This window comes from Anabrus simplex, chromosome 1 (genome assembly GCF_040414725.1).
Source record: "Anabrus simplex isolate iqAnaSimp1 chromosome 1, ASM4041472v1, whole genome shotgun sequence".
Taxonomy (NCBI): Eukaryota; Metazoa; Arthropoda; class Insecta; order Orthoptera; family Tettigoniidae; genus Anabrus; species Anabrus simplex.
In genome coordinates this window covers 1,638,610,572-1,638,630,695 of record NC_090265.1, presented here as the reverse complement: position 1 = coordinate 1,638,630,695, position 20,124 = coordinate 1,638,610,572, and the positions used below count along the sequence as shown (strand labels likewise).

The 20,124-nt window shown below is 37.8% G+C and overlaps 1 protein-coding gene across 1 annotated transcript in view; it reads left to right on the top strand.

The window, feature by feature from the left end:
* LOC136863290 (cation-independent mannose-6-phosphate receptor) overlaps positions 1-20,124 on the top strand; it is an 84,699-nt gene that overhangs the window by 49,278 nt on the left and 15,297 nt on the right. The window contains exons 4-5 of the mRNA XM_068226426.1: positions 10,993-11,365; positions 19,293-19,435. Coding sequence (XP_068082527.1) covers positions 10,993-11,365; positions 19,293-19,435 — 516 coding nt within the window. The remainder of the gene's footprint in view (positions 1-10,992; positions 11,366-19,292; positions 19,436-20,124) is intronic.

The following is a 20,124-nucleotide window of genomic DNA, read 5'->3' as shown; positions in this document are numbered from 1 at the left end:
CAAGTCAAACAAGTACTTCCTGAATAAATGACTAGTAAACCCAGCAGCATTGTCAGATACAAGAAACTTAGGGGTTCCAAAGGAGGCAAAAATAGAATTTAAACAAGAAATAGTGGACTGTGAATTGGTCGATCTAGTCGGAAAGATCCAGCAAAACCTGGTAAACCCATCAATGCACACCAATGCATGAGTATTTCCTCGACTGGAACGTGGAAAGGGTCCAACATGATCGATAAACAATCGCTCCATAGCTCTGGAAGCTTGAGTCGACGACAACAACCCCGTACGTTTGTTTAGATTAGGTTTACTAATGGCGCAACTTTTACAAGACTTAACCATGGATGTGATATCCCGATCCATGCTTTTCCAAATAAAGAACTCCCTTATTTTTGACCTAGTTTTGAAGTTTCCCAAGTGTCCGCCAACAGGACTATCATGGTAATACTGAAATATGACTGGAATTAAAACCTTGGGGACAACAATCTTTATCCTTTTATCATAACGAGATTGACAACAGAGTACCCCTTTCACCAAGGAATAGGGTTTCATAATTTTACCAGAATTAATCTTCCCCAGAATTTCCTTTAACTGAGGATCATCGTTTTGATGCAGAGCAATATCTTGATACAACATTGGAAGATTAGTCAAGATAGAATTCACATTTACCGAACCAATTTGAGGTACACTCTTCGCTTCCAAGTTTTCAAAACCATCCTCCTCATCAAACATACGACTAAGCCCATCAGCGATTACATTTTCCGTTCCACGAATGTGCCGAACATTAAATTTAAAAGCAGAAATTCTCAGCGCCCACCTAGTTAGTCTTCCAGTTCTTTTGGGTCTTTTCAGAACCCAGGAAAGAGCTTCATTGTCTGTCTCTAAATCAAAATTAACGTGCTCCACATAAACACGGAATTTCTCCAACGAAAATAGTACCGCTAAACACTCTAATTCATAAACAGAATATTTACTTTCCAGAGGGGAGAGAGCTCTAGATGCGTAAGCGATAGGACGTCTACCCATTTCTGACTCTTGCAATAAGACTCCAGCAATAGCCTTGCCTGAGGCATCAGTCTGGATAATGAATCTTTTATTAAAATCAGGAATAGCAAGTATAGGGGCATTACTGAGAGCTCTCTTCAAGGTCTCAAAGGCTTTTTGTTGAGGGTCTTCCCAGACAAATTTGACATTCTTTCTACGTAAGGAATTCAAAGGGGCAGCAATTTCAGCATAATTCGGAACGAATTTTCTAAAGAAATTAGTCATACCAATGAATCTGGCAATCCCTTTCACATCTTTAGGTGGTTTAAAATCGTGAATAGCTTGAGTACGGGCATGATCAATTGAAATACCCTGTGACGATACTATATGTCCCAAGAAGGAGATCTGAGATTTGGCAAAATTGGTCTTGGAAAGTTTGACAGTTAAACCTGCTTTCTTCAATCTTTCAACTACCTCCTGTACATGCTTGAGATGATCTTCAAAATTTGCAGAATACACAACAAGATCATCCAAATAATGAATAACGTACTTAAATTTCACATCCCCAAACACAGAATCCAGTAATCGAGTTAACACAGCCGCTCCCGTCGATAGCCCAAAAGGTATAACCGTGTATTCATACAGATTCCAGTCAGTGGCAAAAGCAGTGAGAGGAATAGATTCCTCATCAAGAGGTATTTGGTTGTATGCCTGATTCAAATCAAAGGTCGAAAAATAATTAGCACCGTGGAACCAGGAGAAGCACGTATGCAAATCCGGTAGAGGCACAGACTGCATGACAATCTTACGATTTAACTCTCTATAATCCGTCACTGGCCTGAAACCTCCAGATGACTTGGGCACCAGAAACATCGGAGACGAGTACGGAGAAATAGAAGGTCGAATAACACCATCCTGAAGCATCTTATCGATGATTTTCTTTAATTCAACCATCTTAGGTGGTGATAACCTATAGGGCGGAGATCTAACAGGAATCTTGTCCGTAATATCGATGTGGTATTTAAGCACATTAGTCAATCCCAATTTATCAGTGAAAACTTCAGGATACCTAGCACAAAGATCACGAATTTTACGAGCTTGATCGAGAGGCAGGTGATCAAGATCTAATTTATTACCTTCGCTTTCCTCAACATCCTCATCCAATGCACAGGTAGAATACCTTTGAAACACTACATCTTCATGAAATTTGATAACTCTATTAGGACAAAATTTGAAACTAAGGTTCCTATCTTGTAAATTCAAAATCATTCCAACCTTGCCCATAAAATCCGTCCCTAAAATTACTTGATAAGATAAATCAGAAGCCACCAAACAATCTGTTTTCCAAGTAAACTCGGCAATTCTAATTTTGACAGATATACAACCTAGAATTCTTAATCTGCCTCCATTAGCAGTCACACAATTAAGTTTCGAAGTCCTAATTTCAGGTAATTTGCAACAAACCTTCATCCTCGAATACCAAGTCTTACTCATAAGTGACACAGTACTACCGGAATCTATCAATCCCAATGCAGGTTCGTTATTCACTTCAATACAAATGGTCGAGGTTTTAGAAACAACATTACTAGAAATACCTAACATTTCCGGAAAAGAACACTCATTCACATGACCTTCAACCGACCAGCTCTCATTATCTGCATTGGGCATACCACACGGTCATTGAAAATTACTATTGTTTACCTTAGGGCACTGCCTTTTCATATGTGACTTAGATCCGCAAACATAACAACTACCATTTTGTTTACGACTCAATGTATCTTTTCTTCTCTCAGAAGGGCAATTATTCCTCAGGTGATCTCTAGATCCACAAGCGTAACATTTTTTGAAGGAAGAAGAAGGCACAGCATGAGCGGAGACATTGTTAGAGCGAAATGAAACACAGGGAGGGGGATACCTAGTGTGCCGGGACTCATCTCCATGTTTTACATCCTCGGCAAATGTACAAGCTTCCTCGAGCTCTGCAAAACTACTCGGGCACTTAGTCAAGGATAAAAAGGACCGATATTGAGGAGTAATGCCTTTGATTATACGACCTACCATCTCTTCTTCCGGTACCATGATTTTAAAAACCTCGCAATAAAATTTCAAATCCAAGACATAGGCCAATAGATTTTCATGCAAGAACTGCGTCCTATAACAATGTTTTGGAACCAGACTTTGCAACGCAAGGGACGGAATAAATCTTGCCAAGATCAACTCGTGAAATTCATTTACACTTAAATTACTACTAATAGCCTTAGAAATTTCTCTTTTAAGAACACCTTGACAGTTGGGAAATAACACTCTAAAAATTCCCAGGGCATCCATGCAATACACATTAGCCGACTCAGATAACTCTACTAGAAACCGCAGGAATCTGATGGTTTCGTCAATGGAATCTACAGAAAAGGTCATTACATCTTTGAAAAGATCCTTAATAGAATTAGGAGCCGAACATGACCTAATCAACAAATTCTCAACCGCAGGACTAAGTCCACAGCAATGAGATAAGGATGGATTATTGACGGTCTGAGAAGTAATTAACTCATTAGTGGCACCAAGGTTGTTACCTTCATTAGTTTCAATCTCATCACTTAATGATAACTGACCAACCTTCTTCATATTAATCATAAAATCGAGTTCAACCGAAACATTAATTACTGAAGTTAATAACGAAGTACATAGAGACATCAATTCACCTTCAGGTCCAAGAGAAATCAAATCTTGCACCCTGTTAATAAAGTGATTGGTACGAGCTTTTAATCTTCTCAATTGGTAATCTGATGGATTACACTCTTTTAACTGTTTTACAAACACTAATAATTCGTTAATAGAACTGGACATTGCCTGCACTGACTTACCCAAGTCGATGCTCATGTTACCTGGATCTACAGGGGAATCAAGGCAGGCCAGAAGCAAGTTAACATCGCCTTCCATAGAACCAGTGGACACCAAACCCCGAATATCGAGCTCGTACAACAGCTCACCCTTCCTCAGCATTCTTGGCAACAACACGGCACGTGCACTCATTTTGATATGAAACAGAAAACGCCAAGGTTAGCACTCCACACAAGCCTGTCTTTCCCTTCACAAGTTTAGTTAACTAGTCTCAATTGATTTATTATTTCAGCCAAGGTGATATCAACGGCCTGACAACATAGCCAACGGTTACAATAAACAAGAAAGAAAAATATGCTTCCACAAGATATCAGAACGTAGCTGTACAGAAAACTACACAATCTGATACCAACACAAATAATGAGAATAACAGAACGTAGTTGCAAAGGCAACCACGCTCTGCTACCAAACACACTCTCACAACTTAAGGAAAAGGTCAAGAGTGTTAGCACGACCAGGGATAAAATAAGTAAAGGACTATTTACGATTATCCCAATCAATAGGCCGTCGCACACTGTGGAAGCTCTGGACACAAGAGGTCTAGCGAATCATCTTAAAATAAGTTACTTAATTAATTGGCTGAAATAATAACTCAAAATAAATTGATCAAACTAAATTTAATTAGGAAAATAAATTAAAAATTTTCGACCTCAAACAAAATAACAAATGAATTACCACCGCACAATGAACGTGCACACCATTCAGAAGAATTAATTAAGGATATTAATTGAAAATAAATTATTTTAACACTGACTCAAATTGCCAGGATGCAGTAAATGTTTTGAAAATAAACAAACGTAGGGCAATTGAAGATTTAAAATCTTAAGACAACTATTTTGAAAGAAGCTTGAAAACTTTCCTAATGAAATTCTCGGTCACTCCAGGCCTGCATTTAAAATTAATCAAATCGAAGAAAAGGCATAACTTCATTTAATACCACGAAATTATTCGAAACATGGGCATAAATCCAAAATTAGGATTAATAACCCAAATACTCTCCAATGAACGGTAGCTTAAACCAAATGAATTAATCAAACTCAACGAAAAACATTCCACACGCACAAGGATCTACACCAAAAATCAGCTGAAAAAAAATAAGTTACCAATAATACGACGATCCTCAAATGTCAATGTCAACACGGCATGGCCACGGTAAGTTTGCATTCTGTTACACAGATGTAACAGATGACGAGCACCGAAATCAAAACAAGCACTTGAAGTACCGAGGAAGTCATTAGAAGTCCTACATTAAAGTCGCACAGATTCTATTTTAGTAGCCCGACATTCGCTTGAAAATATTATAATTAAAAAAATAACTTGCTTTGGTGCACCAAACTAAAATTAATTGAAGTCAAGAAGGTAAACAAATGCCAACATGATCATTACAACACTGAAGCCTAAAACAAATATTATCATGTTACAAGATTTTTATGAAGACCTGTTTTAGGAAGTTAATTTCTTTTAAAAACACATGCCCAATTTCACATACGAATTTAAATATCTCCGCGTATTAACACAATTATCTAATCCATTCCTTGGTCGCTTAGTTCACTACAAAGATGGATGCACCTTACTTAGGAGGTCGAAGAAAACAAATATACAATTAAAAAATTCAGAAGGATAACCAAATATTCAGGCCTATCGCCCAGATGGGCAATCCATCACCCATGGTCTAATTTCTCGACCATCTCCTCTTCTTGCATCTTGATTTACTAGTCTTCTTAAAGCACAATCAGTAGAGAATAGGTTCCTCCGTCTTCAGACTACAAATCAATAATCGGAACAACTGCTATCTGCATTGTCGACAGACTACGACAGAGAAAGCTTCACCTCTACCGCCCAGATAGCACCACAACTAGCTACCTCGCTGCTTAAATTCCAAGTCCACCGCTAGATAGCACACCATCATCAATTATAGAAGTCCATGGAATTCTGAAGTTGAATACACGGTGGGCCAGACAAGAAAATAGACACATAACCAAATGCATCGTACCATCGCGAAGAATAATTTTAAATCCATTACAAGTATACCTGATCTAATACAGATATGAGTAAATCCAATTTTAAAAATTGTCTCACAAACAAACACAACCAGCTGTCTCATTACTATATTCCACCAACATAGAAATTATATGTTAATAAATCGCCCTAATGATAAATCTGTAGCAAAGGGCCCTACGGAATATAAATAAGCACAAATCCCCCAAAAAACTCTGCCTCAGAACAAGGCAACCATATGGAACTGAGTCCACAATCAATATATTACAACAACAACCACAAAACAGAATTTGCGTTGTCAAAATACACATATAAGAAATATAAATCACACATATCAACAAATAAATCCAGGATAACAACCATCAGTGAAAAAGCCAAGTCCATTGACCTGGTCGAGAATTGAAGAGATTTCCTTTAAGACATCCAGTTACAGTATACGGTACCTGGAATTCCCTACTTTTAACCAAAGTGATATTTAGATGATGTTAAATATTCAAATAACCTTGTGCTATGGTTTTACTTAATCAATTGGAATTGTAATAAAAAATCTTAATTAATCTCCAAAATCAATGACCCTATCTCAACAGGATGTTATCTTTCACATTCGAACACAACAACGAGGAGGCTCATAACTTGAAAATAAACTTATCTCTTTCACCGCTCTCTGGCGTTATATGTCAGCGTTCCACGCTATCTCTATAAGAAGGCAAGCTCATTCAGTCTTCTTCCAAATACAGTACTTTATAATCTGGCTTCTCTCGGGCTAATATCATCCACTGGTTCAAATCTTACCAGGATTAACAAAATATTCCTCAGAATCTATGATGTGGACTGCACAATCTCTAGCCTTCAATTATCGATTTCATAATATCTCATTTCATATTTATCGCTTAAATCCTTCCTCTCACTAACATTCTGAATGTTTAAATTTATCATATTTCAACAAATCATAAAATAAACACATGAAAACATGAACTACCTCACAGCACAGATCACTATCTTGACCAAAATCAAATCGCTTATCCTTGTACGATGGCTTTAAATATAAACTGTAATATTCACTGATGGTCACTGGTTCGAGTCCGTAGCACAACACTGATGAATCTTTCTCGAAGAACTAAAATAATCATGCAATATGCCATACAACTAACATGCTCCTACAAACTATTTTAAATGTACTTAATGCCATCTGGTCTTTATAAACATTACACTAACACACACTGATATCATTGTAAGATTATTTCGACACTCGCTCAAGAATATATTCTGAAGATCAGATTAACACCACCATACAAAAATAAACACTCCCAAGGCATTAGTACTACAAATTAACTATATTAATCTATCTCAAAGAGCCTCCGTGGCTCAGACGGCAGTGCGTCGGCCTCTCACCGCTGGATACCGTGGTTCAAATCCCGGTCACTTCATGTGAGATTTGTGCTGGACAAAGCGGAGGTGGGACAGGTTTTTCTCCGGGTACTCCGGTTTTCCCTGTCATCTTTCATTCCAGCAACACTCTCCATTATCTTTTCATAGCATTTATCACTAATTAATAAATCACCTTGGGAGTGGCGACCCCATTGTAATTAACAGCCTATATATGTTTCATTCGTTACATCCCTGACCCGGTCAAAGACTGGAAAACAGGTTGTAGGTTTTCATTTTCAATCTATCTCAACCCAAAAAATTTAAATATTACATGCAAGAAATTACTATGTACAAATTTATTCAGACAGCTAGGCGTGCATGTCCTGTGAGATTAAATAAAATCAGATGTACTCATTTCACTTATTGATCTTAATATTGCGTTCATGATGTGTTCTAATGGAATTGTATGTATTCTGCATTCATCTCAATATTTGTATATAAATTTTAAACTGTCTTTGAACTTTAGCATCGCATCAGATTTTAGACTATCACTATTGTCATTTACTACACATATGACAGCCATTGTTCAAGTGAAAATTCACAAGCATGTTCACTAGTGCAACATGTTTTTAATCAATTTGATATTTTGTTAATGATAAGATATTGTAATGTTTTTTAATGTATTCACTCATGCAACATGTTTTATAATTTTCCAACCAGACGTCTGGTAGAACTTTGAGGTATTGATATGACTGATGATGCCCCACAAAAGGGGCAAAACATGTCTCAACTATTTTAATGATGTTTAACTAACACGTTAACATCTTGTACTGTATTGAATAGGTTGAAGTTAAAATAAATTTCTTACATTTATTAAGATTCTTTCAATACGGAAAAAATTATTTTCATTACTTGTAACAAGCTGATTCCCCACACAATTGGTAAACTCGTGTCCTGTACAGTCCGAAATACACTGAGCATAAAAAAATACACACACAAATTAAAGAAACAAAATAAAATAATACCTCTCAAGATTCCATCCACGTAACAGTTCAGTGTGTAGCCTATTCTCCACCGGAATCTATTATTTAATATTATTTACAAGTTCTAGCTTGACTCGCGACTTCATTATTTATAAAATTTAACATTGCTTGCATAACAAATAGCTCAGCACTTCATACAGCTATACGTATTAATTTATGACAACCTTTAATAATTCCCTTACTGGAGAATCCCTGCGGATCAAGTTCGTATTCAGTGTTTAAAGTTACATTCCTGCCTACAGAAATGCTCAATGTTAACTCCATGTTTTTCTGGCGATGATCTTAAAACACGCCTGACCCATTTACTTTCAAAATTCAGAGTGAGCTTCTAGTCAGCGTGTGACATTGTGACGTACCCTCTCGGCCCACAGATATGTGACAAAATTATAACGTGGCGGTCACTTTAATATAAATAAATGATATCTCATTGTTTCTCCATAAACAATATCCCATGGGCGCCAGCCTTCAAGCTTATGGCTTGAAAACGAAAGTTCATAATTAATAATAATAATAATAATAATAATAATAATAATAATAATAATAATAATAATAATAATAATACGTAATGAGACTCAAGAAACTCCCAGGGGTGAGGTGATGGAACACAAATCATTAAGTACACTAACTTGGAATTTAAGGATCATTAATAATAATTTCAGAAAATACAAATTAAAACAGCTATTTATTAAGATGAAAAATGTGATGTAGCGGCGTATTAACGAAATCTGAACTTATGGAAGCAAAAGAAAAATTAAATGAAATGAACTCTAAGAACATGAATTGTAACACGTAGACTTGCAGTAATTTAAGCCATTAGCTCACCATTTGTAGACTCTGTTATCTGGAAGCTGATGATTGATGATGGATCTCTCGTACCGGCTGCGTCATCTGTTGTTGGATTCCAGTCCTACTTCTGCTTTTCCTGCCTTTAACACTTCCTACTGTACTCCTTACCTAAAGTTGTAATGAGTCCTAATTTTAAATGCAAAACCACCATGGGTTATGTTCATGGAGAGAATACACTTGTATTCTTCTGTATTGCGAAACAGTAGCATAACTAAATTCATAATAAAAGCTCTCCTTCCCAGTACTAGTCAAAACCGGTCTCCCGTTGACTATACCTCTCGTCATTGAGATAACAAGCCCCAATGAGAGTAACTTTTGAGTAGTATCCTACGGTACTACTCAGATGCGAAGTGAGCTAAGTTAAGATCTTCTCCGATGTGCAGACGTAGAATCGTAGTAAGAGTGTCTTCCAAGAGTGTCTCTGTGTCTAAGAGTGTTCTCCAGCTCTTGTCTTCGAAGTATATAGGTTCAAAAGTCTCCCTCCATCAGCCATACCACATGGTCCAGTAAGATTCGAGGTCTCATCCCTTCTCCTATGTATTGCTGTGAATCCATCACGTTGCTTCATTACGTCCATTCACATAGGTTGAACTTTCCCGCGAAATCAAAGCGTCAGGTAGCGAACTTCGAAAAGTCGGCGTTCATAATGTTTCAACTGTCTCTTCAGAAGGTTAGGGTAAGGTCTCTCGTAACCTTGATGACGTACATTTCCTGGAAATGGGCTGAAATTAGCCTGCTGACTCTGGTCACCTCACAACGGCTATTGGAAAATTTACTACAAGCTATTAATATGAATGATGATGAAATACTTTACCCAATATGGGGTTCGTTCAGAATACGTTATAGCCGTGATACAAAGAAATGAAATGATGATGTGAAATGGATGATTAAAACCCAATATATATACATATTAATTTAAAAATGACCTATCAGTGATTAAATATGTACATCTTATCAATTAATTATCTAGTTCAATAATTGAATACATGCAGTGATGTCCCAAACATCACAGCGTCATCCAGCCCATGTGCATACAGTACACAGGTCAAGGATTCCCAGTCTTGATTGCACCATACTTCCTGTCTCTGTTGATCACATAATATTTAACTTTACAAGCTTGCCAGTATATTTTAATTGATTTTTTACGGACTTATAAGAGTCTTATTTATGTTTTATCTCTTCTGGATTTAACCTTTCTTCAGTGTTATCACAGTGGTACTACTGCTAACATACCAGTTATTCTTTTGTGCGCTGCCATGTGATTTGTCGGTTCAAAATTTCTGCCAGTAAATCTCATTACCTCTGTCTCACCTCGATCTCAAGTTTCGCTCTCTACCAAATGGGAAATTCCATTACCTTCTCTATGATGCAACATCTGCCAATCCTCTACATGTGTACCGTTAAGACATGATTCAGCTGGCCGGATTTCCACATATATCCTGCTTCAATACGAACTTCTTTCCCAAATATATTTTTTTCTTATTAAATCTTATTCAAATGCCAATGACACGAACCAGTTGGGTTCATTATATATTTAGGGTTTTAAGTTTGTTTACTGCATGCCGTTTGGTTACTGAAATATTCTTGGGGTTAATAAGATAAAGTATGATTCTAAGATTTGGTACAGAGTGAATTAAATCTAGGAAAGGGGCTGTTGCTAATTTGAGAAATGCAGTGGTTGATTAAGTCAGTTAAGTCATTTTGACACTGCAAACTTGACAGGTGGAAGTGTGGAAATGAAGCATAAATTCCTGTGTATAATGTGACTATTTGATGCTGTTTTTCATGTTCTGATAAGTTTTCTGCATAGTTGATTTTAAGTATTTTCTTATTGTTTAGTGTATTTTCACTTTTGCAGTTTGGAGAACCACTCTTCCAAATGTTCCGGAACCATACTTGTCAGCTGGTAGTGGATTGGGGTACTAAAGCAGCTTGTACATTGGAATCTGCTGAACTTCAAGAGTCATGCAAGCCCACTGGTTTCAGTAGCTTTAATTTATGGCCATTGCATCACAAACAGTATTATACAGTCAAGGCTGACAAGAGAGAATATCGCATCAACATATGTGGTAAAGTTCTTGATGGCGTATGCAACAAGACTGATGATGGTTCTGTTTGTGAAATGATACCAGAGACCAACAAGATAAAAGCTGTGTTGGGCCTTTCAACTAAGCAACGTTTTGAGTATTCAGAGAGAGGATTAATACTGACATATAAGTCAAAAGATAAAAGTAAGTCCTTAATAGCATGTAATGTATCGTACCCGTATGAGACTATATCTGGATCATGCTCAGTTGCTGAAGACATTGTCTCAGTAAAGAAATGTTAAATAAATTAAAGAGAAATAAGTATTAAAATAAAAACTTTCATTTAATTTATTCAAAACAATCCTTGGCCCTATTTTCAAGTAAAGGTAGTGACAAGGTTGATCACTAGATTTATCATTCTGAAACTTAACATCATTGAATTAAAACTTGATAGTGTTTATATTACAAATAGCCTTCCCTGACTCTGGTTACGTTTTGATCGTTTATTTATTTTTAGTTTGTTTTATGTCGCACTTACACAGATAGGTCTTAGGGCGACAAGATTGTTTATTTAACATCTACGTTGACATAACTCATATTTAGAATTTCCTTGAATTTATTTTTACCGGGTGAGTTGGCCGAGCGGTTAAGGGCGCGCTGCTGCGAGGTTGCATCCGGGGTTCGAATCCCACATTCGGTAGCTCTGAAGATGGTTTTCTGTGGTTTCCCATTTTCACACCAGGCAAATGCTGGGACTGTACCTTAAGGCCATGGCCGCTTCCCTCCAACTCCCAGACCTTTCCTATCCCATCGTTGCCATAAGACCTATCTGTGTTGGTGCGATGTAAAGCCACTATAAAAAATAAAAAAAATAAAATGTTGCCCTGCCCCCAAAGATTATATACTGGTTGCAAGTGATCTTCACTTCTTTTGGGAGTACGTAACCTAATCCAGGGTCAGACTTATCTATACTGGCCACTGACACTGGATCATAAACATGTAACATCAGTAATGTGTGCAGTAGAGATTATATTGAATTACAAATATAACCAACATTTTATTGGTGGATATGTAAGCTCAAAGTAAATACAGTGGAACCTCGATTCTCCGTTTTTGAAGGGACCACCGAAAAAAACGTACAACACGGGAAAACTGAAAATCCGGGAATGAATGAACCATGAACAATTTGGCTAAACATCACAAAAAAGAAATGTGTATACTTAAAATCTTACAAACACACCTAAACCAAACTAAATTACAGCCCCAGTGGGCCTTCCGCTACCTAGCGACCGCTGCTTGGTCCGAACGCCTGCAGATTACGAGGTGACGCATGGTCAGTGCGACGAATCCCCTCGGCCGTTATTCCTGGCTCTCTAGACCGGGGTCGCCATCTCACCATTAAATAGCGCCTCAATTAAAGGTAATCGTAGAATGAGTGAACCTGAAACCAGCCCTCATATTCAGGTAAAAGTGTCTGACCTGGCCGGGAATCAAACCTGGGTCCTCCGGGTGAGAGGCAGGCAAGTTCGACCGCGGGCCAGCTTCAAACATTAATTACCAGTACGCGACTTAAAAGTCATGAAACTTTACATTCAGTTTTACCGGGGAAACTTCGTCGGTTTCCTCTGAAAACTTTTTCCAGTTCAGCAACTTTGATCGGTCAAACTGTTCGAAAAACCTAATAACATCAAGCCAAACAATCGACAAGTAGTTGTTTTTAATTCTCTAATCTAATAAAATAAAGCACATTGGATACAAAAGCGCCGAACATGATGGCAAAATCCCTTTCTCTTTAAATCTTCCATTATAATTTGGTCACCGGTATACTGTTCGTAGTCAGTTTGTGGAAATCTTGTACTGCGCAAATTAGGCCTACGGCCTACATCGACTTTTAACACGTTCGATGCGGATCACATGCTGGGCGCGTGCCGCTACTTTATAAGCAGGTGTGGAGCACGCGCCTATCGCGTCATGGGATGGTTGCTAGGAAACGTAAATCACAGGTTTCCCCCATGGTAAGAAAGGCTCTAATTGTCATCCCACACATCGTGTAAGTCCAGTCTACTAACAGATTCATCCGTAGCCATATTTGCGCATGGGTTTTCCGCGTATTTCCTCTCCAGAGTTGTCATTATACGTCGTCATTCATTTATGGGATCTTTGAGCAGCAAGACCACTTCAATGCAAGTTAAGACACTGCATTTTCTGTTTATTAATTTTTCAGGAGAATTAAGAGTGGTTCCACTTTTGAAATAAATGAATTCCACTACTGCAATATGTTCAGTAAAAGAACTGAACTTGTAATTGTTATTTATTCTTGCATCATATATGTGTATAACACGAAAGAACTTTTAATTGTTATTTATTCCTCATCACATTTATAAGTAACTTCAAAGAACGTGCAGTAATCGTTTTTGACTGCGTCGTGATGCTTATGTTATCATTCTGTTTATATTTTTTTCTGATGGCCGACAATGTGGTTCCCTCAACATCACGAGACCTACCCAATTAGCCAAAATATTTCATTTTGGTTTGTCAAATTCTGTAAATAGAGAAGTCTGTAACATACTTTATGCATTTGTTTGCTATCCGCGGTAAATAATGCACAGTAATCTACCAACGCACGTGGCGCGTGATCCGTCTGGTGACCAGTATTACTTCTCGGTTTCAACCACTGTGCGGGTCACGCAGCAGGCGCGCGAGTGATATAAGTGAACGAGTTCAATAGAACTCGTCCTACCAACGTACAAAACTTCGATAATTACAACTTTTAAAGAGTCCCACACAAATATTTTGCTCAGGTTGGCGGGTATGGCAAGCTCTGCTAATACGCAGTGAACATGTTAAAGGTTATGTTGAACTCGAGAATATTGTTTCGAATGAAAGTGTCGATTCTCAAGTTTTCGAATTCATTATATTCAATTATGTCCGTCACTAATCACGATTAAATTGGAAAGAGAAAAAATATCATCAAAAACTTCCGAATTTATGGTTATTCGCGACCTTGACTGCAGCTGGAAAGCGCGCTCACTGTCCAAGTCGGTACGAGTGTGAAATGATGCAAAGGTTTTTACATGTAATGTGCACCAGTAAAACGACTGCGGTTTTAACATTTTAACACAATAACGTGAAATTCCTAGTCTTACATTAGGAACAAAACAGTAATAGGCAATCCCAAAACCTCCCATGGCTTTATGTATGTAAGAAGGTGCAACATCTGTTCTGGTCTCAATAACGTAATCGTATGCGATAATATTAAAATACTAGATTTGTGTTACTTAAGAAGGAGCAGTTTAGATTCCTGCCTGAAGGCTGAGACTATACAGTGCCCAGAGGGAAGTGCCGAAAACCTGTTTGGCGATACACTCGGAAAGAAAAAAAAAAGTAAATAATGTAGACTCTTTGCAAGTACGAACATTTGACGAAACTCGTTCCGTTTTCAAGTAGAGCTGTCGAAATGCGCTCTGTCTCCTTCCAATTGTTGTGGACACTCTGCTTTGTGATTTTGATTCTCTAAACAATACCACCCGAATGCGATGCTAGTTCATTGCTGATCACTTTTCCGCTTCCTCAAATTACCGCAATGACTGGACGTTAACACCAAGATCCGCAAGTATGCGTTGCCGTCCTTTCGTGAGATACAGTTTCTTGAAAAACGTGTGATCGAGTATTTAGCGTTGATGGGACTGAAATTTCTGAACGGTTGATACGGGAAATCGTTTCTTCGAGGAATGGATAATGCAGGATTTTTACAACGTGATTTAATTAGAATGCTCGCGGGAGCACGTAATTTGAACGGATAATACGGGAAACATAGCTTCCGGGAACGTATAATCGAGGTTCTACTGTATAAGCTCAACTAATTCAACCTACTATTTGTATTTGTTTAGCATCATCAGTAGGATGACCTTGCTTATAAATCACTCTAAAATATCCAAAAGTAGCTTAGAAGAAATACTGTAATCCCGAATACCACCTGCACCTTCTTCTCAAAAATATAGCTTCTAAAAATTGGGCATGGGTCTTATTCAAGATTTTCATTTTGCGGCGCGATACTTCACTCTTCGTAGGGAATGTTACGGTTTTTAGTGTATTTTAGTTTTAAGGGTTGGCACTGGATTCAACCATGTCTTTTTACAGCGTCTGTTCAGAAGTAACAAGACGACGTGTGTGTACTGTATTGTTCCCTCCTGTGTATTTCATATGATAGTGAAGATTTGTTCTATAATATAAATGTGTGGCAGACTTTCCTAAAAGTCAGCTGTAGTTTATAAGCTTCGCAAAATTATTTCTAAGTACGGAACAACTTTGAAATCAAACTTCAGGCTGACTCGTGGTTGCCATGACTTGGCAACCAGCTTCTCAGCACGTGCCCCCAACCCCAAATATACTTTCACTTTTCTTGTACCATAAGCGCTCGGTGGGAATCAGTCTACAGTCTCACATTCTTAAGAGTGCCACATGTAAGCATGAGTTCAACAACACGTTTGCAATCTTTTACTCTAAGTAAAAAACTGAGCATTATAAATCAAGCTGAAAATATTGGAAATCGCGCCGCTGGTAGGAAATACGATATAGATGAATCTTGTATTCGAGATTGAAGAAAGAAGAAACATTTTCTTTTAAACAGTAGCGGTGATCGTGGAGCTCTACGCGAGCAGAGTGCACAGATTCCTGAAATTGAAAGGATACTGCGCAAATAGTAACAGAAAGGCGGGAATGGGGATATGGCGTGTCTACCGAAATTTGTCAATTAAAAGCATTAGAAATAGCAAAAGTACTTTCTACGCCAGAGTTTAAAGCAAGCAGAGGATGGATCAGAAATTTCTATAAGAGGAATATACTGAGTATTAGAAGGCGTACCACAATTCCAAAGCGTGTTCCTACTGCCTATGAGGATACTGTTTTCCTTCCTGTGCCATATAATTTGGTTGCAAAAGAAAAATTCTTATCTGCTTTCCCAAATTGGAAATGCAAATCAGATGCCTGTCTATTTTGAAATGCCATTGGACAGTTCTGTGAGCGTTAAGGGGTTGAAAAGTGTTGCCATCAGAACGGATGGAAATGAAAACAGGTGTACAGTAATGTTATGTATACTTGCTGATGGAACTTATCTTCCACTGTCCATTGTCTTTCTTCTGAAAGAAAATCTACATGCTGGTGTTATCATCAGAACTCAGGACTCCGGTTGGATGGACAGTCTACTAATGCAAAACTGGCTGAAATATGTTTAGCAACGTCACCGTGGTGCATTGCTTGGACGGAAAAGCTTGCTTGTTATAGACAGCTACTATGGTCACACGAGAGAAATTGTGAAGAAGCAAACTAAGGACACAAAAACCGATCTAGCAATCATTCTGTTCTGATTGACGTCTATGATAGAGATGTTGGATGTCTGTGTAAACAGTCTGTTCAAAGCAGCTTTGAAACAGCTGTATACTGAGTGGATGGCGGCTGACAATCATGCAGTGATGCCACTGACAAAGCTTGTGAAATAACTGAGGAGCTGGCATCTTTAAGAAGCACCTGTGGAACCAAAACAGGCGAGGATTTGTTTCCCCAACTGAGTGAAACATTGAAGGATCTTGATTTAGGATGGGATGGATTGGCAGCTACCACAATAGATGGAGCATGGAATATGAGTGTTATGAAAACTGGATTAATTGGAAGAATCGGAAACAAATTCACTAACGTAAATACTGCTATACCCCTTGACTTACACTGCATTATTCGTCAGCAGCTGCCATGTGGAAAAGTATTAAATTTACGTGTAATGAACACACTGACATCTACTATTAATTATATTAGATCACATGGACTCAATCATTAGCATTTACAACGTGTAATGAACACAGTGACATCTACAATTAATTATATTAGATCACATGGACTCAATCATTGGCAGTTCCAGGCATTTCTGGCTGAGATTGATTATGATTACGATGATGTAATTTATTATAGCGATGTACGCTGGCTTAGTTATGGTAATGTTTTCAAATGCTTTTTTCCTTTTTGTGAAAAAATAAGCACATTTATGAACATGAGGCAGAAAAGAGTGGCAGAATTTGGGGACGAAAACTGGATGTGGGATTTAGCAATACTCGCAGATTTAACGCAACATTTAAATATTTTGAATAAAGGATTACAAGGGAAAGGCGTGCTTTTAAATGAAGTGTATAGTTCAAAAATAAATATAAATTATTTTAGCAGCAATTAGAGAAGGGCATGTTCCTAGACATTTCATGTTGGAACTGAGTTTCAAGAAGTGACCTCAAACAGTTCAGAGCTATATGACTGGTTTGTTAAGTTGATTAACTTACTGAAGAATGAATGTGAAAACAGATTTTAAAACCTTTCTGTGAGTGCAGAGTAAATTAATTCGTTCGATAATTCATTTGCAGTTGATGTTGGTGATGAACCTGTGCTACTAGAGGTCGAAATAATTGACCTTCATTGTTGTTCCCAATTAAGAGACAAACTTGTGGAGGGAAGTCTTAACTTTTACGGGGCGCTTTAATAATGAAAATTTTCCGGCTTTCTTAAAATTTGTGAGAAAGTAATTTTGCACACTTGCAAATACAGTACTTATATTTGTGAACAAACATTTTCAAAAATGAAGTTTATGAAATCAGAATTTTGCTTCTGGATCAGGGATAAGCACTGGCACTTCAAGCACTTCAGTAGTTGTAAGCTTATCCAAACCGGACGACTTGGCTTGTACCCAGGAGATACTAGGTTTGAATCCCACTGTCGGCAGCCCCGAAGATGGTTTTCCATGGTTTCCCATTTTCACACCAGGCAAATGCTAAGGCCACAGCTGCTTCCTTCCAACTCCTAGGCCTTTCCTATCCCATCGTCGCCATAAGACGTATCTGTGTCGGTGCAACGTAGTAAAGCCACTAGCACACACACAAAAAAAAAAAAAAAAAAAAGCAAGCTTATCCAAAGTTACAGAGTACTGTTTACTTTTCTTAATTTGTTTTGTGTTGTGTGTCAGGTTATCGTTTGTATTGAGAGGTTGATTGGTTAATTGGTTGGTGATTGTAGAAGGGGGCACCTGGGCAGTGGTGCCAACTTATATTTTCAAAATCCGCTAAATACTACTAAAATTCCGCCAAGAAATCCGATCTCAAATAATGAGCAATAAAAATGAACATTAATGAAGTAATAATAATAATAATAATAATAATAATAATAATTTTAAAAAAAGTAAATGTCTGCACTCGCCTGATCTGTGAGTTTCACTGGGATTAACCCCTGCCTGCGAGCTGCTGAGCTAAAACTTGTAGACGTTTTACTGCCGGGTGAAAACTAGGAATCCTCTAGCTCAAGGGCCACACACAGAAAAGGCCACTTCATAAAATGGTCTTCCTTCATAGTATAAATATAAATGCTATTCTCTCACAGTTTCATTATCTGTCGTCATTCGTCAAGTAAGAGATAAGTACCCATTCCCCACGCATTTCAAATTTATGATACCATGATCTCATAACATCAGATCCAAATAACATGTTTTCCTCATGTGACTGTTACCTCCTGACAAGAAATACGGAATAGCTCGGAGACAGACTGGAGTACAAATTTGAAAAAAAAAAAAAACCGTAAAATGTATAAAACACTAAATTTTGCTATAATAAATCTAGAATTCCGCCAAAAATTCCGATGTCCGCTAAATGATATGTTTCTCCGCTGACAGTCTTCTAATTCCGCCAAATTTAGCGGAAAATCCGCTAAGTTGGCAACACTGCACCTGGGTGTGTGGATGTATTTAGAGAATGATGGGGAATAATGTGGTTCGCAGTTCGTTTAGGAAACTGCCATTCGGCCTGCACACAAATTAAGTTGAGTGCCCTTGTCTTACAGTACAGTGACCGTGTCAAAAAAATTCAAGATAGGTTTCGATCTGTCTTGCCTGTTACTTCCCTTGTCAAACATACTAACGTACAGACAGACAAAAATTAAACTGAATGCACTTTTGAATTTTATGACCTTATCTGAGATAGAAAAGAAGTACGAGGGAAGATTTTGAAGTGTACTGACAAAACTGTAATTTTATTTATATAATTGTTTGGCCCATATGATAGTAGTTGTGGTGTCACTAAATCTGACTTGAAATTCTTTTCCTTTTCAGAGATGAGGACTGAAATCCATTTCATTTGTAATACAAGTATTCCTCATGGTCAGCCTACTCTTAAATTGACAAACAGTAGTACAGTCATTGTTTTTGAAGTGGAGACTGCCCTGGCCTGTGTGACGAGACCTGTAGACTGTATTGTAAGTACATTCTGTTTTCTGTCTTGTTCGTTTTGTCAAGGGTTTATTTCTTCCAACTCTGTATTAAGTTTCTATTGTCTATGAAGTTTTCCATTTGGACTTATGGATATATTCCTTTCTTGAAAATTACTTTTTTTTTTATCAGCAGTGTGATTTAGCTGTGCAAACTTTTGTACATTTTCCCCCCTGTCTCCATTACTGCACTGCCATATTGAGAGAAAACGAAGTATATTTATTGAAATAGTTCACGTGCTTCAGATTTGCATTTTACTCTTTAACAGTCAGTGATATTTAGTCTATCACAACGTAACGTTTGTCGTACTTACTGATAATGTTCTGACCTTTAATTTTTATAATGTGCAGTAAAATCTGTGAAGTTGGGCACCTCTGTAGCAATTTTTTTTTTAAATGCTATTTGTTTGGGGCAGCAGCCTAGAAGGAGCTTTTGCCCCTACTTGCACCATATGCTAGGAACCTGCGTGTATTTTGTAAATGGTAGAAGTGTAAAGTGTTGAATGTGAGGAAAGGAACGTTAAGGATGACACAAACACCCAGTCCCCAGGCGAGGGATATTATTTACAATTTAAAAAACTCTGACCTGGCCGGGAATCGAACCCGGGGCCGCCGGGTGACAGGCGGACATGTTGCCCCCTATACCGCGGGGCCAGACTCTGTAACATGACTATCTG